Genomic DNA, 23206 nt, shown 5'->3' on the forward strand with positions numbered 1-23206 from the left:
GGGAGGGTGGAGTTGCCGGGAGAACCTTATTAAAATTGAACAAGCCCAAGGTTCTTTTTTAGTTGTTGTTCTGTGATGGCAGAATATTATGTTTCCCAACTCAAATTAAATCGGAGAAGGAAAGAGAGTGAGGGATTTTGAGAATAGAGTGAAAGAGAGGAATACTACAACAGGTGGACAACAGTGGCGTGAGGAGCCATGCAGAGGGAGCCCCCACTGTGCCATGTTGCTCAGAGCCTCTTGCTCCCCCTGCTGCATCTCTCTGTGCCAGTGTGTTATGTGATGTGTATTTACCCAGAGTGAACTTTGTCACAAAAAAATGGTCCACTAACTGAAAGTATGGCTCTTGGTGTGATTGGGATCATGTGTAAAAATGTTGTATGGCTTGGCTTTTGCCTTAGCGATGCATAAGCCATGGCTTTTGTATACTTTGCCATGCAGTTATGAGCATTTGTCTCTGATCATCATTGATTTGACCTGAAGAGGTAACTGCTCGCTCGTTGTAGAAAAAGGGACTTTAATAGAATAACAGTGCTGGGATGCATGAGGAGGGCCTGAGTATATCACTCACTACTGTGTATCTGTGTGCGTGTGTGTGTTAGTGTGTGCGCTTGCGTATATTTGTGAATGTGTGTGTGTGTGTGTGTGTGTGTGTGTGTGTGTGTGTGTGTGTGTGTGTGTGTGTGTGTGTGTGTGTGTGTGTGTGTGTGTGTGTGTGTGTGTGTGTGTGTGTGTGTGTGTGTGTGTGTGTGTGTGCATAGGTGTCTGCGTGCATACAGATGTGTGTGTGTGTGTGTGTGTGTGAATCGGTTGTGTGTGTGTTGGATTGTCTCATGGCTGAGCCCTGACACAGTGGCCTGGTGAGGAGAGGATTGGCCTGGTAGCTCAGAGAGAGAGAGAGAGATAACGAGGAGCTAAGCACCATGAGCCTCCAGTTACAGAGCAGAGCGAGGCCTCATTATTTCCCCATCATTACACACCACTCTCCACTCCTGCCCTTGGTGCACATTTGGGTAACACGTAGAGGCTGACCCAAGCCTGATGTAATGAAACTGTGAACACCTGCTGCACTGGGTTTCCTGTGATTTCCTGAGCATTCACAATGGCAGCAAGGTTGTACAGAATAGTACCATGTACTGTAGTTGTAATCAGGTCAACATAAAGCACCACTGTAAAGGCGTCCGCATACTTAGTTCACTTTGTTTTTAGCAAACTCGGCTAGGCGAAGCAATATTACTGTTTGTCCCTCTTGAGACGCCGTAGCAACAACATACAGTGACACTTCCTTGATAAATCTGTAATACATTTTGATGTTTTTGCCAAGGTCTTTAGTCGCGCAACTTTAAGACGTTTGGTGCAGTATTTCTCAAGTGAAAAAATGTAGTCGTCTTTCGTTGAATGACAAAGAAACACTTCATTGAAGAATCCCTACTGTTGACCAATCACCGACGAAGGGACGGTGACTTCGGCTACCAAACTTTGGCTCGAACAGCCGAAAAAAAACCTGCTGAACGCTGCCGAACACCAAAACAAACAAAAACGTCACAAAATGTTATCATTATATATATTCAACAGTGAAGCATACGGTAAGGTTTAGGTGTTCTGTGGTCACCATCACTCATTTAAATAGTACATACTGGATGCAATCCATTATAGCATGTGTATAATTATGTCTTCTTTCACTGCAATTAAACTGGTAATACAAGTTCAATGTGGCTTGGGTAGAATACAAATGAGCAATGACTCAACTCATAACAATGGAGGTAACGTTTTCTAGGCTTGTGTATGTGTGGAAGGCAGAAGGAAGGATTTAGGGAAAAGAGTATAGTGTTATTTTTGTCTAGAAAACCTCAGCTTTGTAGGTTCAAAGTCTCTTGGATCTTTTGTTGTAGCCCCAGCCTGCATAGTGTTTTACCCTCAATGCTGTCAAGTATGCTCTTAAAACAGTGCTCAGTGGTTATGCAAGCTTCACTAAGAAAAGGCTCACCATTAAATTCAATACATGCAGTACATACTGCAAATACACACATACAATAGTTAGTATATTCGCATAGCGCCCCAACAGATCCACAGATGACGCAATCTCAATCGCACTGCACACTGCCCTTTCCCACCTGGACAAAAGGAACACCTACTGTATGTGAGAATGCTGTTCACTGACTACAGCTCAGTGTAGGCAACAACACATCTGCCACGCTGATCCTCAACACAGGGGGGATCAACCACGACTGCATGGCCAAGCATGACTCCAACACCATCATTAAGTTTGCTGATGACACAACAGGGGTAGGCCTGATCACCGACAACGATGAGACAGCAAATAGGAAGGAGGTTAGAGACCTGGCAGTGTGGTCCCAGGACAACAACCTCTCCCTCAACCTGAGCAAGACAAAGGAGCTGATCATTTACTACAGGAAAAGGAGGGCCAAACACGCCCCCATTCACATCGACGGGGCTGTAGTGGAGCGGGTCGAGAGTTTCAAGGTCCTTGGTGTCCACATCACCAACAAACTATCATGGTCCAAACACACCAAGACAGTCAAGAAGAGGGAACGAAAACACCTTTTCCCCCTCAGGAGACTGAAAGTTTTGGCATGGGTCCCTAGATCCTAATTTTTTTTTACAGCTGCACCATCGAGATCATCCTGAACGGTTGCATCACTGCCTGGTATGGTAACTGCTGGTCATCCAACCGTAAGGCACGACATCACTGGGGCCAAGCTTCCTGCCATCCAGGACCTATATACTAGGCGGTGTCAGTGGAAGGCCCAAAACATTGTCAAAGACTCCAGTCACCCAAGTCATAGACTTTTTCTTAATGCTACCGCACGGTAAGCGGTACTGGTGCGCCAAGTCTAGGTCCGAAAGGCTCCTTAACAGCTTCTAGCCCCAAGCCATAAGACTGCTGAACTATTAATCAAATGGCCTCCTGGACAATTTACATTGACCTCCCTATTTCTTGAACTGCATTGTTGGTTAAGGGCTTGTAAGTAAGCATATCACGGTAAGGTGTTGTATTCGGCGCATGTGACAAATACAATTTCATTTGATTTGATATTACATCGGGAGCAGTAAAATCATAAACATGATCTTAAGAGCTTACAAATTTGTAATATTTTGTACAAATTAGAATTTGCAACATGTCATACAAATTTCAGGAAAATGCTTTGTCATATGAAATGGAAGACTTTGTACCCTTTTGGTACAACTTCCGGTGACCCGTTTTGTCTCGTGAGTGCTACTTTCCAAACTACTGGCTGAAATTATACAAAACATTTCTAGCGTCACTTTAATTGTGTTGTCAGTACTAGTAACTTATTTAGCCGTGTAAAAATACACTTTTTAGTTGGTTTGGGCTTTTTTAATGTTGACTGAATAAGAGAGGCTGCCATTTGGAGACCCAATCAATAACTCGTTCTGTAATAGAATAAAAAACAGCTCACTGTGGACATGAGACAAAGCAATTAACCTCTTCTCCCACACAGCGGTATAACTGGAAAGTGGCTCATTTGAAACAGCCTCCTCAAGAACACCACAACATACAGTGCCTTCAGAAAGTTTATACACCCCTTGACTTTTTCCAAATTTTGTTGTATTACAGCCTGAATTTAGTGACAATTTTGGTCACTTGTGTACACACAATACCACAGAATTTCTAAGTGGATTTTAATAAGTATTCAACCCTTTGTTATGGCAAGCCTAAATAGGTTCCGGAGTAAAAATGTAATTATAAGTCACATAATAAATTGTATGGACTCACTCTGTGTATAATAATAGTGCTTCATCTCTTTACTACACACATACAGTTATCTGTAAGGTCCCTCAGTCGAGCAGTGAATTTCAAACACAGATTCAACCACGAAGAGCATGGAGGTTTTCCAATGCCTCGCAAAGAAGGGCACTTATTGGTAGATGGGTGTATAAATACCCAGTCACTACAAAGATACAGGCATCCTTCCTAACTCAGTTGCCGGAGTGGAAGGAAACCGCTCAGAAATTTCACAATGAGGTCGGTGACTTTAAAACAGTTACAGAGTTTCAAGGCTGTGATTGGGAAAAACTGGTTGGATAAAAAACATTGTAGTTACTCCACAATTCTAACCTAATTGACAGAGTGAAAACAAGCAAGTACAGAATAAAAAATATTCCAAAACATGCACTTAAGCAACACCACAAAAAATATGGCAAAGCAATTAACGTATTGTCCTGAATACAAGTGTTATGTTTGGGGCAAATCCAATACAACACATTAGAGTACCACTCTTTATTTTTTCCAGCAAAGTGGTGGCTGCATCATGTTATGAGTATGGAGCTAAGCACAGGCAAAATCCTAGAGGAGAACCTGGTTCAGTCTGCTTTCCACCAGACATTGGGAGATGAATTCACCTTCAGCAAGACAATAACCTAAAACACAATGCCTAAAATACAGTAGTTGCTTACCAAGAAGACAGGGGATGTCCCTGAGTTGCCGATTTACAGTTTTGACTTAAATCTACTTGAAAATCTATGGCAAGACCTGAAAATGGTTGTCTAGCAATGATTAACAACAAAAACACGTTTACCCATTTTTTCTTCCCAATTGGTAGTAGTTACAGTCTTGTCTCATCGCTGCAACTCCCGTACGGACTCGGGAGAGGCGAAGGTCGAGAGCCATGCGTCCTCCGAAACACAACCCAACCAAGCCGCACTGCTTCTTAACTTCTCTAGGATAGGGGGCAGCATTTTCACTTTTGGATAAATAGTGTGCCCAATTTCAACTTCCTTCTACTCATCCCCAGAATATAAGATATGCATATTATTAGTAGATTTGGATAGAAAACACTCTAATGTTTCTAAAACTGTTTGAATCGTGTCTCTGAGTATCACAGAACTTATGTAGCAGGCAAAACCCCGAGGACTAACCATTCAGATTTATTTTTTTTGAGGTCACCGTCTGTTCAATGAGTTTTCATTGGGATACTAGATTTCTAGTTCCTACCGCTTCCACTGGATGTCACCAGTCTATGGAAATTGGTCGAGGTTATTCCTTTGTGCAATGAAGAAGAACGGCCATCTGGAATCAGTGTAACGTTATGTGTACTGTTTGAGAGTTGTGCAAGACTAGAAAAGTATCGTTAGTTTGTTGTCCTCCTGTATTGAAAACAGATAGACCCGTCTTAAATTTGATTGATTATTAACGTTTACAAATACCTTAAGTTGTATTACAAAAGTAGTTTGAAATGTTTTGGCAAAGTTTAGAGGTAATTTTTTAGTTTAGAGGTAACCCCCACCTGTGGATGCCGGGCCCTCATACCACCCTCATGGAGTCTGTTTCTGACCGTTTGAGCAGACACATGCACATTTGTGGCCTGCTGGAGGTCATTTTGCAGGGCTCTGGCAGTGCTCCACCTGCTCCTCATTGCACAAAGGCGGAGGTAGCGGTCCTGCTGCTGGGTTGTTGCCCTCCTACGGCCTCCTCCACGTCTCCTGATGTACTGGCCTGTCTCCTGGTAGCGCCTCCATGCTCTGGACACTACGCTGACAGACACAGCAAACCTTCTTGCCACAGCTCGCATTGATGTGCCATCCTGGATGAGCTGCACTACCTGAGCCACTTGTGTGGGTTGTAGACTCTGTCTCATGCTACCACTAGAGTGAAAGCACCGCCAGGATTCAAAAGTGACCAAAACATCAGCCAGGAAGCATAGGAACTGAGAAGTGGTCTGTGGTGACCACCTGCAGAACCACTCCTTTATTGGGGGTGTCTTGCTAATTGCCTATAATTTCCACCTGTTGTCTATTCCATTTGCACAACAGCATGTGACATTTATTGTCAATCAGTGTTGCTTCCTAAGTGGACAGTTTGATTTCACAGAAGTGTGATTGACTTGGAGTTACATTGTGTTGTTTAAGTGTTCCCTTTATTTTTTTGAGCAGTGTATTTTATTTCTGCGTTTTGTGTTGCGCCTGCAGGGTTGAAATATGCTACACTCTCTTTGTTTACTGTTGTGCTATCATCAGATAATAGCATCTTATGCTTTCGCCGAAAAGCCTTTTTGAAATCTGACATGTTGGCTGGATTCACAACGCGTGTAGCTTTAATTTGGTATCTTATATGTGTGATTTAATGTAAGTTTGATTTTATATCATTTTCTTGAATTTGGCGCTCTACATTTTCCCTGGCTATTGGCCAAGTGGGACGCAAGCGTCCCACATATCCCAGAGAGGTTAACACAGCGCGCATCCAACCCGGAAGCCAGCCGCACCAATGTGTCGGAGGAAACACCGTACACCTAGCGACCTGGTCAGCGTGCACCGCATCCGGCCCGCCACAGGAGTCGCTAGTGCACGATGAGACAAGGATATCCCTACCGGCCAAACCCTCCCTAACCCGGACGACGCTAGGCCAATTGTGTGTCGCCCCATGGACCTCCCGGTCACGGCCGGCTGCGACAGAGCCTGGGCTCGAACCCAGAGTCTCTGGTGGCACTGCTAGCACTGCGATGCAGTGCCTTAGACCACTGCACCACCCGGGAGGCCTTCACTGACATTTTCAACCTCTCCCTGTCCGAGTCTGTAATACCAACATGTTTTAGCAGACCACCATAGTCCCTGTGCTGAAGAACACTAAGGTAACGTACCTAAATGACTACCGACCCGTAGCACTCACGTCTGTAGCCATGAAGTACTTTGATAGGCTGGTCATGGCTCATATCAACACCATTATCCTAGAAACCCTAGACCCACTCCAATTTGTATACCACCCTAACAGATCCACAGACGATGCAATCTCTATTGCACTCCACACTGCCCTTTCCCTCCTGGACTAAAGGAACAACTATGTGAGAATGCTGTTCATTGACTACAGCTCAGTGTTCAACACCATAGTGCCCTCAAAGCTCATCAATAAGCTATGGACCCTGTGACTTAACACCTCCCTCTACAACTGGATCCTGGACTTTCTGACGGGCTGCCCCCGGGGATGAGGGTAGGTAACAACACATCCGCCACACTGATTCTCAATACGTGGGCCCCCAGGGGTGCGTGCTCAGTCCCCTCCTGTACTCCCTGTTCACTCATGACTCCATGGCCAGGCAAGACTCCAACACCATCATTCAGTTTGCCGATGACACAACAGTGGTAGGTCTGATCACAGACAATGATGCCTATAGGGAGGAGGTCAGAGACCTGGCTGTGTGGTGCCAGGCCTACAACCTCTCCCTCAACATGATCAAGACAAAGGAGATGATTGTGGATTACAGGAAAAGGAGGACCGTGCTCCCCCCATTCTCATCGACAGGGCTGTAGTGGAGCAGGTTGAGAGCATCAAGTTCCTTGGTGTCCACATCACCAACAAACTAACATGGTCCAAGCACACCAAGACAGTAATGAAGAGGGCATGACAAAACCTATTCTCTTCAGAAGACTGAAAAGATTTGGCATGGGTCCTCAGATCATCAAAAGGTTCAACAGCTGCACCATCGAGAGCATCCTGACTGGTTGCATCACTGCCTGGTATGGCAACTGCTCATCCTCCGACCGCAAGGCACTACAGAGGGTAGTCGCCCTAGTCATAGACTGTTCTTTCTGCTACCGCACGGCAAGCGGTACCGGAGCGCCAAGTCTAGGTCCAAGATGCTTCTAAACAGCTTCTACCCCCAAGCCATAAGACTCCTGAACATCTAATCATTTGGCTCCCAGACTATTTGCAGGGGGGAGTGTGGCGGGGGTACCTATACCAGACAGGGGGAGACAGGCCAGGGGAGACTGTGAACAGATCGCCAGGTGGAATCCAAGCAGCAGTGCAACAGGCAACGGGATTATATGTCACACCCACTTGGGAGAAGCTTTTTTCGGGAGGCAGATTCCTTGTAGAAAATCCCAGCTAGCTAGCTAACGTAGCTAGCAAGTCTCTGTCCACCGTTTTTTTCCATGTGGAAAAGGAGGTTGTTAGCTATGTATATCTCTTCAGTTTCAGCGAATGGTCCTTTACGACGTCCAAACAGAGATTTGTGAGGAGGATATCTTCTGATGTGCTCAAAGCAACAATATTGTTTCTTACTGAGGTAATTTACAATTGAAATGTCCTGGCTGCATATCAGTTCAAAATCATGCTAGCTAAGATTTTGAAAGTATGATGTTGACATGATCAGTCGAATCAAAGCTATGGTAGATATAATGTGATTTGACGTACTTTTATCTGTGGCCAGTGACCTTGAGCCTTCTTGGATGGGCACTTCTAATGCAGCTCTATGGCAGCACCCAAGGGGCTTGAATTTTCGAGCTCTCCCCGTAGATTTTGCATTGACGTAGTGTCCCCAAGAGTGACAGAACACTGAGCCAATCACGGCGCAAACACTGTTCATGAGTGGGATATCCAACCACTCAACTTGCTCACATACTCTGGTAGATGGGCGACCAAAAAATACAATTTAATCAATTTGAATTCAGGCTGTAACATAACAAAATGTGAAATAAGTCAAGGTGTATGAATGCTTTCTTTAAGACACTGTAATGTGTCAGATAAAAAAAAAAAGTCAGATAAAAAAAAAGAAGAAAAAAAGCTTGCCTTGAATCTGTGTAGTTGACGTGCCATACAGCCCACTTCTCTTGCATGCTCCCTCTTCACTGTGTACTTGTGTGTAGTGCCAGGCTTGTATGTGTATGACGATGTGTTTGTGTGTGCAGAGGTAGCCTAGCAGTTTAGAGCATCAGGCCAGTAAACGAAGGTAACCAAAAGGTTGCTGGTTTGAATCCCTGAGCTATCTTGTTGAAAAATATGTTGGTGTGCCCTTGAGCAAGGCCCTTAGCCCTAATTGCTCCTCTATGTCCCTCTGGATAAGAGTTTCTGGTAAATGTGTTGAATTTGTCTTTGATAGTCTTCAAGAGGCTGTTGTTCCAACTTTATATTGAGTGTCCCTAAAACCATGTATTTAGATGGTGATTACATAGGCATATAGTGTAGGTAGGTACTAGGCTTGGGCAGTATACCGTATACTTGGTTATTTGGAAAAGCCACAGGAGGGTTTTTCAACACCAATACCGTCAAAACTATAGTATTTCAATCAATTTGAATATTTGTAGCCACTTTTTAAGTTAATACTTGCAGTCAGTGTAATACGTTAGGAGATAAAGCAGATTGTGTTCTTCATTTCACTTGTCACATAATTTGACATTATGAAGCTTACCGTAGTTCCCCAGAACAGTTGAGCCAGTCACATTATTGTTTGTAAATAGCACAACGTGAGACGGCGGGAGCTGGTAAGTCCAGAGCGTTCTATATCTATCGATGAGTCTCTGTTGTGTGGCGCACTTGTATTCACTACTAAGTGTTTGCCATCAGATATCTTATAATGGTATTCTGCCCGAAGTCAAAGAGCTCTGGATGAGTTCTGTACAGCTGCCATTTTTTCCCTCTGCTTCCTACTAGCATTTTTTTGGTCCTCCATTCTTCTTCCCTCTGCTGTGTACACCTGCCGCTCTTCCTTCAGAAAAGCATGCATCACAACTTCACTTGCACAATTTATCTCGTTCACTTTCGCTTGTAAATATCCACGTTTATCAAAAATGTAATTCGGTAGCTACAGTACTAGCAAACCTTTGTATAACTTCATGAGCTGTATTTTCATGTCTTTGCAATTTGTTTATGTTCATTTTCGCCCGTTAGCATTTTGTTAACGGCATCTATGTGATTTTGCTATTAGTTTGTGCACATTTTGTTAGCATTCTGGTAATAGAGGCCCAATGGGCTTTTCTTGCATTTTTAGCGCCCTCTTGTGTGCTATGTCAGAAATATCATACATCCCGGGATGAGAGAAGGATGGATGACGATATCAAAATCTGGATACTGCCCAAGCCTAGTAGCTACATATTGCATAGTACAAACAACTGCTAAATCTGTCTATGTTTTTTGTAGTAGCACATTTACATTTCTTGTTGGAATGACATCATAGTGGACTTGTACTATCATCCCAAAATAATAATAAGCTTCACTGAGAAGCGGGATGAGTTGAGTAGGTTGCAATGTAGTATTTCTAGACAGATAGGTTGCTTCTGGCAATGTACCAATGCTCTAACTTAACACGTCTGTAGAAGTTCCAGCATCACTTTGGACGGAGAGGACAAGTCGGAAATGGGAAGCGCATTACTGGTAACATCATTGTGGGATCCTCTTGTTGCCCTAGCTAAACATGCATCTCTGCCTCCTTGGGTTGTTCCTTTTCATGGTTTTGAGTGGGAGTACCTTTTGAACTCTCTATTCCATTTTAAACCATGCCTACCCAAACTCTGTCTGAAGACAACCCTCACTGAACAATTTTTTGTCAAAGAAGGCCGACATCCTTCCCAGACCTTGTGCTGTTGCCTAGCTTACGATGCTCCAAGGTGTGGGATATCTGAAATTAGTTGGGATGCAGTGCATATTCTGAAGTGCCAAACACATTTAATAAAGCAGTTTGCATGCATGGCTGACCTTTAACTGTAGATGAGAGAACTTTCTGTTCGAGGCTGTCAGTGATTAAGAAGTTAAATGTACTTTTAGTATGTCTGTGCAACAATCGGTCAGACAATGCAGTAGATCTGTACTGTCTGATGAATCCCCCTGCGCCCCCCTGCGCACCCCTGCTGTAGCCTCTCCCTGAGGACACACTGGGGGACACCATTAGCCTATAGAGAGTGACATGATAAATACAAGGCTGTCTGCAACCAGCTCATACTTAGCCCACTTCACTAGCGATTCATAAGTTATGAATTCTAACTTTATAGTGTGTCTGTGTTTGTGTGTGCGCGCAAGTGTGCATGTGTGTGTGTGCATCTGGGTGTGCGTGTGTGAGAAAGAGAAAGTGTGTAGTTATTATACCTGCGCTTGGACAACTTTTCTCAGGTTTCCAATGTGCTTTTGTGACTACTGATAAGGCAAGGCTGGGCTCTTCTACTGAGTACAGTGGTATTGTATAAGACCCACATCAGAGTACCAACCACATGGAGATTCTACGAAAAGCATTATGCTATGATTGCAATCAATAAGAAGAAATCTCTACGTGATTTTCTATATTATTGCTCTAGGTGCACTGGAGAGATGTACTGTAAAAGGCACAGAGAGACTTGACTTGAGACTTCAACATGATGATGATTTACCACATCAGTCAACGGCGTCATTAATAAGTGCATCGACGACGTCATCAACATAGTGACCATACGTACAACCAGAAGCCATGGATTACAAGCAACATCCGCAATGAGCTAAAGGCTAAAGCTTCCGCTTTCAAGGAACTGACACTAATCCGGATGCTTATAAGAAATCCCGCTATGACCTCCGACGAGCCATTAAACAGGGAAAGCGTCAATACAGGACTAAGATCAAATCCTACTATGCCAGCGCTGATGCTCGATGGATGTAGCAGGGCCTGCAAACTATGACGGATTACAAAAGGAAACCCAGCCACGAGCTGCTCAGTGAGGGGAGCTTACCAAACAAGCTAAATGCCTTCTATGCTCTCTTCGAGGCTAGCAACACTGACCCATGTGTGAGAGCACCAGCTGTTCCGGATGACTGTGTGATCTTTCTCTCCATTGCCGATGTGAGTAAGACCTTAAAACAAGTTAACATTCGCAAGGCCGCGTGGCAAGACGGAATACCAGGACGTGTACTCAGAGCATGCGCTGACCAGCTGGCAAGTGTCTTCACTGACATTTTCAACCTATCCCTGATCCGGACTGTAATACCAACTTGTTTCCAGTAGACCACCGTACTCCCCATGTCCAACAACGCCAAGGTAACCTGCCTAAATGTCTATCGCCCTATAGCACTCACATTTATAGCCATTAAATACTTTGAAAAGCAAATAGTATCCGTAAAGTTCGTAGAAACATGTCAAATGATGTTTATAATCAATCCTCAGGTAGTTTTTAGTCATAATAATCAATAATATTTCAACCGGACAATAACGTTGTCAATATAAATGGTAAACAAGAAAGGCGTGCTCTCGGTCGTGCGCATGAAAAAGCTCTGGGACACTGAATGGTCCACTCATTCAGAGTGGTCTTACTCCCTCATTATTCAGAATACAAGCCTGAAACAATTTCTAAAGACTGTTGACATCTAGTGGAAGGCATAGGAAGTGCAATTTGAGTCCTAAGTCAATGGATACTGTAATGGCATTCAATAGAAATCTACAAACTTTAAAAATCCCACTTCCTGGATGGGTTTTTCTCAGGTTTTCGCCTGCCAAATCTGTTCTGTTATACTCACAGACATTATTTTAACAGTTTTGGAAACTTTAGTGTTTTCTATGTAAATCTACCAATTATAAGCATATCCTAGCTTCTGGGCCTGAGTAGCAGGCAGTTTACTTTGGGCACGCTTTTCATCCGGAAGTGAAAATAGTGCCCCCTACCCTAGTGAAGTTAATAATGGCGCTGACTAGGGAAATGTTCCCGCTGTTCTGTTCTTAGTGCCAGTCTGTACGTTCAAACTAATAATGGCATCTTTATGCTTTCATTAATAAAATAATGATTTAAAATACTCTTTCAAAATGCCGATGTTTATTTAGTTATGGATCCATAACAACTTACTATGGGAATAGATATCACTGAATTACAGAAATATCCTCCAATCCTCTATATGTAATTATTGGTGGAGAGTTACCTCATATTTTTTGATATACTGTAGGCCTACCGTAGGCAACATGAGTCTCACTAGTGTTGAGTAATGTGGTGTTAAAAGTGGTGTAGGTCTTATTTATTTATAGAGCATATTGAGTTAGAAGCAATGGGATTTCAAGCAATAGCCTACAACTATGTTAGCACCGTTTCACTCTGCTCTGAGACAAGCATGGGGACTGGTCTTGATAAATCAATGCGATTTTTATTTTCACTTAATCTCCATTTGGGTATTGGTTAGACCAGAATTAAAACATGAGGGTGCAGAAATGTTATGCTCTTAGTGTAACCTTTATTTAACTAGGCAAGTCAGTTAAGAACAAATTCTTATTTACAAGGACAGCCTACTCCTTCTTCTCCGTCTGGGAATTGAATCCCAATCTCCCATGTGCCCTGCCCGCATGACATGGGGATTCTTTAGCTAAATAGCCCAGTACTGTAATGCCAACTGTCACGTTGTACAGCGCCATATTTTCCGTTCCATCCTAACGGAAACCCAGAGGTTTTTTTGTTTTTCTTGGAATAGAAAACACCATAATATTAATCAAATTAATTAAGCAAGTACCAATCAAAAGTTTAGACACATCTACTCATTTCAGGATTTTTATTTATTTTTACTATTTTCTATATTGTAGAATATTGTAGAATAATAGTGAAGACATCACAACTATGAAATAACACATATGGAATCACAGGAGCCTAATAAACAAATGCAGGTGGCTGTCACGCCCTGACCTTAGATATCTCTGTTTTTCTATATATTTTGGTTAGGTCAGGGTGTGACTAGGGTGGGTACTCTAGTTTTTGTATGTCTAGGGTTTTTGTATGTCATGGGGTTTTTGTATGTCTATGTTGGCCTGCTATGGTTCCCAATCAGAGACAGCTGTTTATCGTTGTCTCTGGGGATTGGGGATCATATTTAGGTAGCCATTTTCCTCGTTTGTGTTGTGGGATCTTATCTATGTATAGTAGCCTTAGTGCACAACAGTAGCTGCACCTTTCGTTTGGTTGTTTGTTGTTTTGTTTTGGTGAGTTTCAGTTTATTAAAATTATGTGGAACTCTACTCACGCTGTGCCTTGGTCTCATTATTATGACGAACGTGACAGTGGCTTATATCTTCAAAATGCTTTAAATGCTTTAATATCCAAATGTAAAAGCATATACTGTACAGTACTGTATTTCTTCACCATTATCTTTATGCTTTCATTAATAAAATAATGATACAAATACTCTTTCAATATGCAGATGTTGTTTTAGTTATGGATCCATAATGAATTACTATGGGAATAAATATCACTGAATAACAGAAATATTGGAACAAAGTTGTCTAATGAAGGCAAACAAATTGTTGCTTACTGGAAAATACTCTTTCAAACACACATGGTCACGTTGTACAGCGTCATTATGGATTAGCAGGGCTATATTTTGGCCTTCATAAATATTATTTTGGCCTTTATTCAGATTACAATCACTCACTGTCAATTAAAAAAAAAATGAAATCATCTCCAAAACATCGTTATATATAGCCTTCCCGCTATAAACGTCTATTTCAGCACCGTTCCGTGCTACTCTGAGAAAAGCATGGAGAAACAAAAATGTTAAATTATATTCCATGATATTCTTAAGATATATGTGTTAACTGAATATATGCAAGTGATGTCTGCTAAATAATCAAGTTAGGTTTCTCCAGAAATAAGTTATTCTAAATAACAAACTGGCTTTATTTACAAATTAGTGAGAATGTCTCACCCCTTGTTCAAGAATTACCTTTTTCTCGCTCACTCTAGATTAAATGAAAACAAAATCTCCAAAATATCGTTACTTTTTAAACAAAGCGATTATTATTATTATTCATTCATTTAGAATTCTATAAAAGCCCCTTAGATTTTCTCACAGATCCTAACGGAAAATGCCCCTTAGATATTCATGTAGAATCCTCCAATCCTCTTATGCTGTAGCCTACTCCTGACTGTCACATTGTAGAGCGCAATATTTTACATTCCATCCTAACGGAAACCCTGAGGGTTTCGTTTTTAATTTTTTCTCGGAATAGAAACACCATAATATTAATCAAATTAATTAAGCCAAATTTCTTAAAATCAATCCCATGTACTATGTTGTTACAAAAAAGGTTTTAAATTCTCTAGGAATGCCAATATGGGAGACTATCAAATGCTTCTCAAAGTTGACCTCTGGTTGTCAAACTTGCACTAACCTGCATTAACATAAAAAATGGCTGACAGTGAAATAACGTGCCATACAATGCTGCAGCAGCCCACAAGGTGTGCTGCAGTATGATGCAACTTTTAAAGGAGGAACCACTGTATGTAAGAATGCTGTTCATTGAGTACAGCTCAGCATTCAACACCATAGTCCCCTCCAAACTCATAACTAAGCTCAGGACCTGACTGAACACCTCCCTCTGCATCCTGGACTTCCTGACGGGCTGCCCCCTGGCGGTGAGTATAGGCAACAACACATCCGCCACTTTGACCGTCAACACGGGGGCCCCTCAGGGTTGTGTGCTTAGTTTCCTCCTGTATTCCCTGTTCACCCACGACCACAACACCATCATCCAGTTTGTTGATGACACAACGATGGTGGGACTGATCACCGACAGCAATGAGGCAGCCTATAGGGAGGAGGTCAGAGACCTGCCAGTGTGGTGCCAGGACAACAACCTCTCCCTCAACTTCAGCAAGACAAAGGATCTGATCGTGGACTACAGGAAATGGGAGGGCGAGCACGCCCACATCCACATCAATGGGGCTTTAGTGGAGCAGGTTGAGAACTTCAAGTTTCTCAGTATCACTAAGAAATTAACATGGTCCACACACACCCACATAATTGTGAAGAGGGCACGACAGCGCCTTTTCCCCCCTCAGGAGGCTGAAGAAATGAGGCATGAGGCCCTCAGATCCTCAAAAAGTTCTAGAGCTGCACCATTGAGGGCATCACGCTTGGTACGGCAACTGCAAGGCTCCCGAGCGCAAGGTGCTACAGAGTACGGCCCTGTACATCATTGCGACCAAGCTCACTGCCATCCAGGACCTCTATACCAGGCGGTGTCAGAGGAAGGCTCGAAGAATTGTCAAAGACTCCAGACACCCAAGCCATAGACTGTTCTCTCTGCTACCGCACAGCAAGTGGTACCAGTGCACCAAGTCTGGAACCAACAAGAACCTCAACAGCTTCTATCACCAAGCCATATGGCTGCTAAACAAGACTGCTAAATAGCCAATCAAATGGTAACCTGGGCTACCTGCATTGACCCTTTTTTGCGCTAACTCTCTTGCACTGACTCCTTGCACACACACTGGACTCTACCGACACACTCACACATATTTACACTGACAACCAAACACACACACAAACACTACATACGCCCACACACACATAACACGTGCAGAAATATATAATAACGCCACACACACACACTCATACACACTTTCACACTCACACACATACGCTTCTGTTACTGTCTATTATCTATCCTGTTGCCTAGTGACTTTATGCCTACTTCTATGTACATAGCTACCTCAATTACCTCGTACCCCTGCACATTGACTCGGTGCTTGTACTCCCTATAGATGGCCATGTTATTTTTACTCGTTGTTCTTATTCGTTATTCACTGTGTATTTATTATTCGTGTCACTATTTCTATTATTATATGTTTTTTATTTTAATCTTTAATTCTGCATTGTTGGAAAAGTACCCGTAAGTAAGCATTTCATTGTTAGTTTACACCTGTTGGTTACGAAGCATGTGAAAAATACAATTTAATATGATTTTATTTGATTACAGTGATTTTGTGCCAGTCAGATGTTATTCAAATGTATGATTTAAATATCTTCAGTTTCTCATTTTCTTATGGTCTGCCTGTTCTGTTTCCTGGCTTGGACTGTGTTTTCAGTCCCTAGAGCTACACTAAGATCAGTGATCTGTTTGAACTTATCTTCATCGACCATATTTCATATTTTGGAGAGAGTGAGAGAGAGAAATAGAAGGAGAGAGAGCAAAAGAAAGAGAGCAAGAGAGAGAAACAGGGACCAAAAGAAAGAGATTGCAAAACCACAAGAGAGACAGATAGAGAGAGAAGAAAATGAGAAGAAAGGGAGATTAAGCATCAGAGAAGTTTGATATGGAATCAGACATGCTGCTTCTACTTTTTGGAGAACTTGTCTGAAATCCCCAGATTCCAGCTCTCTAAATGTCCTCCTAACAGTGAGACCCTGGTGTGAAAGCCTCCTGGGACGTTCTGCTCACAGTAGAAGCACAGCCTTGTTCCCGCTTAAAGGCTGTGTGTGTTGTACACAATGCTCCTCGCAAATGAGAAACTCTGGCAGTAAATGGAATTACGTTTGAAAAGTTTCAAAAGCAGCACAGCTCTGTAATGCCGGATTACTTAGCAACATGATTTTGCGAGGCCTTTTGAGGCAGAGCACACTCTAATAGGACACAGCTATCAGCTCTGATGCAGACACTGTCACCTTTCAGATTAGTCTTCAGATTCCCATCTCTCCCCATCATAACATCTTGACATTTAGTTAGGAGGCAGAAAATTGTCTTCACAACACTGAGCAGGAAAACCTTATTACCTGACATAAAAAAATCGTATTTCGTGCCTGACAATAAAAAGGAATCCAAAGTAAATATGAGTTGTTAGATGTAATCCCATTTCCCTCGATCAAAGCCAAGCTGAAAAGGTTACACATCTGAAGCTTCCTGTTGTCTTCAAAATTATTTCTCAACAGCCTATCAAAGACTTGCAGTGTTTTTTCCGTAGCCTTTTAGGATGCACACAACATAACCGTAATGCTTTCAAGAGACAGCGTTGGATGATCAGAATGCTTGTTAGATGAAAGGAGACAGTAATGTCAAGCATCATATACAACTACACCTCCATTCGTTTATTAAAGCATAGGAGTTTTGAGAAAACAGAAACTGTTTCAGGTGAAGTATTGACAAATGGCTCAAAATACATTGACATTACTTACATATAATGACCCCGGCAAATTGGTTTCGAAAGGATTTATTGTCATTTGGAATGGAATTAAACATCTGCAATAACTAGCTGCAGAAGCAGCTCTATTTTTTATTTGAAGAATTTCGCAGGTTTAAATTCCCAAAAGTACAACGCGTAAGTACTACCATATGTATGATATATGCTTCAAAATAAGTTTACATTACTAGTCATTACTTACATGTAATGAACCCGGCAAATTGGTTTCTAAATGATTTATTGACATTTTGAAAGGAATTAAACATCTGCAATAACTAGCTGCATGAGCAGCTCTGTTCATAATTTGAATAATTTTGCAGGCTTAAATTCCAAAAAGTACAAATCGTAAATACTACCGTATGTATGACAGTTAATTCCATTCTGAAAGTGTCATGTAGGATTTTCAGTAGCTATACAGTAATACCATATTACTTAGCTACGGTGTCCTAAAGGACCAAGCACAGTCATGAGAGGACAGATCACCATTTTACATTACCATGATTGGTTTTATGGCCTTAAAGGAACTCATGTCAAATTGGGTGACTGTAAAAAAAAAGAAAGCCCACACAGTCCTCAGGGGTTTTAGCCAGCTAATCCGTGTTGTGCAGTGCTGTTTAAACTCATAGCCACTTCTTGGAGGACGAGGGTGCCAATGCCATTGTCACTTGACATCAAAGCACATCCCGCCATGCTCCCGCTGAAATCCCCCCAAAACCTGACAACATTAGAATACCATCAAACGCTCGCTGCTTGCCTTTGAAATTTCTGACACTGTTTGCAGGCTATAAAGAGTTGTATGGGGATAGAAATGAACATTTGTATTTTATTTAACTAGGCAAGTCAGTTAAGAACAAGTTCTTGTTTACAATGACTGCCTACCGGGGAACAGTGGGTTAACTGCCTTGTTCAGGGGTAGAATAACAGAGTTTGACCTTGTCAGCTCAGGGATTCGATCCAACAACCTTTCGGTTACTGACCCAACACTCTAACCACTAGGCTACCTACCTGCCATGCTGTTTGTTAGCAATGAGAATTGAATATAGAAATGGAGTTCTGTTGACTCTCTCAACCTCTACTGGCATGGTGAAGCCTTGCCTTTCTTTCTCTCCTCTCCTGTCAGTCCATAGACAGAGTGAGTGTGTGATTGTGGCCAGAGGGGAAATTTAAAGTGGCTGTGGTGGAGAAAGCGATAAAAAGGCCCCACAACAGAGTTGAAAAGGTTAAGTGCATTGAGCGAGTACTTTGATAGATTTGATTCCTATTGATTTGGTAGGCACACAGCACTAACTGTAGAGTTTTCCAATTTCAGATGGTCCTGAGGTGTAGAGAGTGTAGTCTGCAAGAAGGAGAGGCCCAGTTCAGCTTCACACAACAAATACAGGAGAGACACTGCTGAGGGCCTAAAACAGGCTTCATCAATGTTGGAGGAAGACTTCCTTACATCTCCTTTATCTTCTGTTCACAACAAAAAGGCACTGATTTTATTATGGCAGCATTCATAGATCCCCCCCAACCTACAGTACAGACTGACTAAGACAGGCGAAGACATAGAGAAGGGAGGGGGGAGCGAGAGAGAGAGAGAGATAAAGAAAGGGACTGAAATAAACGTAGGATAATCCATTTTTATAGATGCACAGCCAGTGTGTTCTGCTGTGCCCCCCGTTCCTCATAATGCCAGTAATTCTAATGACAGGGACGTTGGCAGGGCAGGGTGGGCTTGTTAGTGTCACAGTGATCAGTGGGAGGCCCAGAACAGAACATTGCTTCACATGAGACACACCACCATGTAACTGTAACTGTTCATCAACCCCTCATCATGTCCCTTCTGTCACTGCACTGTCAGTGTCACAGTGTGCCAGCCATCCTTGTAAAACCTGGCCTCCCTCCATATAACCTGCCTTTTATGGCCCGCTGCACATCATTATGTCTGCATGGACAGCTGGGTGTGTTTGGGTGTTTGTTTGGGTGTATTTGGCTTTTTGTCATAATTACAGATGGCGATTGTGAGTGTTGATGATCCTACCAACCGCTTAACCTCTCGCTTTACAAATTATATACTGTATTAAAATAAAAAAAATAAGATAATAATTAAGGTGTGTCATTTTCTGCAGTTAAGCAACAGGTGCTAATTGTTGCAGTGGGTTACCATGGTGGTTGAATGGAATGAAAGCGTAGCTCCAACTGTTTGATAATAAGGGGTAATGAGAGTTTAAAGAGGGTTTTTCAACATTAAATGTACAACACTACAATTAGCTCAGCATCTGGCCTAGGGTTGCTGGAAGTGCCACCAGATGTACATGTACATTTAATGTGAATATTATAAGCTGTTGAGAGCAGGCATATAGGTTGATTCATGGGTAAACTAAAAAGGAGTGTTTTCCCATTCTTCCCACTTGAGAGTCAGTTTTATCCGAGGGCACTGTATTGAAGACTGTCCCTGGCTCTCCATTATAAACAGAATGTGCAGATGACATGTTCAGTGTTCTTCAGTTTAAGAGTTCCCAGGGCTAGGGAGTATACGCTGCTAAGGATATTTCTGTTATGTAGAGAAAAGAAGAAAAGAGGAAATTCATTTATTATGGATGTATTATGTAGAACATTGTCCCGACTGTAAAGCAAAGGGATTTTCCTTAAAGCAGCAGCAGTGGATTCCTTCTGAGGAGGAGTGGGCTCATTTGCAAATGGTGTTGTTATTAACCTAGCCACTGCTGGCTCAGATTTCAGGAAACAGTATCAATTACCTCATACCCCTGCACATCGACCCAGAACTGCTACTCCCTGTATATAGCCATATTATTTTTACTCCTTGTTGTTATTTGTTATTCACTGAGTATTTATTCCTTGTGTCACTTTCTATTTTTAGTTTATACTTTTAATTTCATCTTTAAATCTGCATTGTTGGAAAAGGATTACGTTAGCATTTCACTGTTAGTCTACACCTGTTGTTTACGAAGCATGTGAAAAATACTATTTGATTTGATTAAAATATATGGATATCCCAGAAATCATCATGTTTTTCAAACAATTATGATCTCAAAGGGAATCAGACCATTTAATCATGAACTCTTATAAGGTTATCTTCATGCCTGAGGCAAGTATGTGATAACTCTCATTCAAGGCAAGTCAGAGTCTACAGTCCAAAGGGAGGTATTGTCTTCTCACCCCCACCACCTTCCTCTTGGGCTCCTCACAGTGGAAGGGGGAGGGGGGTGAGGGAAGGGTACTTGATGGGCCAGGAAGGGGAGTGTGGTAAAGCAAGATAAGGATAGGATCAACACGATCAGAGAAGATAAACCATGGTGGAGTGGCGCTATCTCTCTGTCAGACGATAATGGCATTTTACACATATGTGTGCAGGGTGGTATACACACACGCATGCAGGCATGCACACACGCACGCACACACGCACACAGAGTGAGATGGCTCATGAACATCTTATTTACCACACCATGTCCCTGGTAAAGACATGGAATGGCAGCAAGTGGATGGTGAGGGGTGGAGAGGGACATTTAGGCAACGCACATGGCTTTGATAAAAGCTCATTGAAGTGTTAATGATCGCTATTAAATGAAAGCAAACAATCACACTCACACAGCATACTAATGAACAGAAGGTACAGCATTAGCAGATATGTGCATGTATCTGTTCATGTGTTTATTTGTAATTGACAGAGAGGGAACCAAAGGTTATCGTATTTGAATAGCAACCTTGGTCATTCCTGTGACGTTGCTCATGCATAGAGATCACTGTACCCTAGAAGAGACTGCTGCTGATCAGAGACAGCACATGTAGAGACCCTGGGATGCACAGGAACGCAACACAACCATGTAGCAAAGCTTATCAACAGTGTTGGTAATAGCTGTGGTCTTCTGTCCCTCCCTCCCTCCCCCCCCCCCCCCCCCTCTCTCTCTCTCTCTCTCTCTCTCAGTGTTCTTTGATGACTGTGCGGGGAATGAGGGCTTGGCGTTCGAGGTGTCCCACCCGGACTTCCAGGTGGACGAGGAGATGAACCTGGTGGCCAGACGAGACGTGATGGACAGCGGCACTGTCATGTTTATCCACGGGGTCAACGAGCAGGCTGATGACATGGCACAGGTGGACATTGTCGGAGCTCCACCTAGATCTCCTCAAACACTCAGGGTGAGTAGCTGGCCAATGGATGCCTCTGACTATGGCAGATACTCTCCTAGTTTTGTTGCTGTTCAGAGCTCATCATTTAATAAGATAGCAGTGGAAAGAAGTGTGCAACAGACTGCACAACAAAGCTTTGAAATGACAGCTTTGTCTTTTCATTGTATTTTTCTACAATGTACACTTATTTAAAGTGACTTCCTCTTCCCACTGGGTGGATGAGTGGACTTCATTTGGGTTTGGAGAGCCGGTGGTTGGTGAAAATGACTGTGATTATGTCTGCATCTCACTTTTGTCATTCAAGTACAGTTCCCAGAACTGCCCACTGTGCTCATTGTCACCAAACCACTTAAATCTTCAGTCTCATCTTTAAAAAAAAATGTGTTCCTTCTATATATGGTGTTAGTATTCTAAATCCCAAATACAGTAACTAATTTCTGTTTAATGATCCACAAAACCACATGTATCAAAGTCACTCCATTCATTACCCCCTCCACTTGCCTTCCAGCCCCTTCCTGTCCCCGCCCTCCAGGCCAGCACTAGTGCTGCCAACCTGATTAAAACATTTCCCAGGGCCATCTCAAATATTCCGTTACCTCCCCTCCAATCATCGCTCTTCCCTGCTCCCTGCCCAGGTGTCCCACTGGTGTAGTTTCTCCGGCTCCCAGCCTAATGAGTAGCTCTCTCTCTGTCTCTGTGCGTCACCTTGCCTTCATTTGTTTATGCTTCTCCCATTATTTATTTAGTTTGCCAGTCCACGGGTATCTCTTTGGCGAGCCTGGGAGCCTGGGAGGACATAAGGGAATGAGTCATCTCCATTCTGTGTGGGAATGGGGAGAGAAGGTTTCCTCATGAGTAATGTCACCATAATGTTCTTCTGGCGAATAGGAAGGCGCTCTGTTTAAAAAAAAAAATGTGTTTCCTGAGTTAAAAGAAGCTTAGCTAAATAAAATATTTCTCAAATGTAATTTCCTTGTTGTAGGTTAACAAGACATTATGCATATTGACATGACTAAGTGCTATAATGAAAGAAAAAGTTAAGAAAAGTTGGGTGGCCGTGGCCCAATAACCAATTTTTCTTCAGAATTCATTCTGTAGGAGAGAACTCCCAGCAGTGTCAGACCAGCTCCGATCCCAGATCATCCATTGTCTCCTCCCTTTGTTCTGGCTCTTTGATATCTCTCTGCTGCTCTAGGCCTACCCAGTGGGGGATATTAGTGTTAATGGCATAGAATACATGAACCTCATTAATTAGGCAAAGAGGGGAAGTAAGAATAGAGAGACAGAGGAGACTATTGGACATAAGAGGGTTATGGTTGAGGAGGAGGAAGAGAAAAGGTTTGAACACAAAAGGGGCAGAAAGACAGGCGAAGAAAAGGAGGAAAAACAGGCAGATGAGACTGGATGAGTCCTTTAATGTAGATTGGTAAAG

At 42.6% G+C, this 23206-nt stretch overlaps 1 protein-coding gene across 1 annotated transcript in view; it reads left to right on the forward strand.

The window, feature by feature from the left end:
* cdh13 (cadherin 13, H-cadherin (heart)) overlaps positions 1-23206 on the forward strand; it is a 526046-nt gene that overhangs the window by 173525 nt on the left and 329315 nt on the right. Inside the window, exon 3 of the mRNA XM_071326199.1 lies at positions 21572-21783. Coding sequence (XP_071182300.1) covers positions 21572-21783 — 212 coding nt within the window. The remainder of the gene's footprint in view (positions 1-21571; positions 21784-23206) is intronic.

Source organism: Salvelinus alpinus, chromosome 9 (assembly GCF_045679555.1).
Source record: "Salvelinus alpinus chromosome 9, SLU_Salpinus.1, whole genome shotgun sequence".
Lineage (NCBI taxonomy): Eukaryota > Metazoa > Chordata > Actinopteri > Salmoniformes > Salmonidae > Salvelinus > Salvelinus alpinus.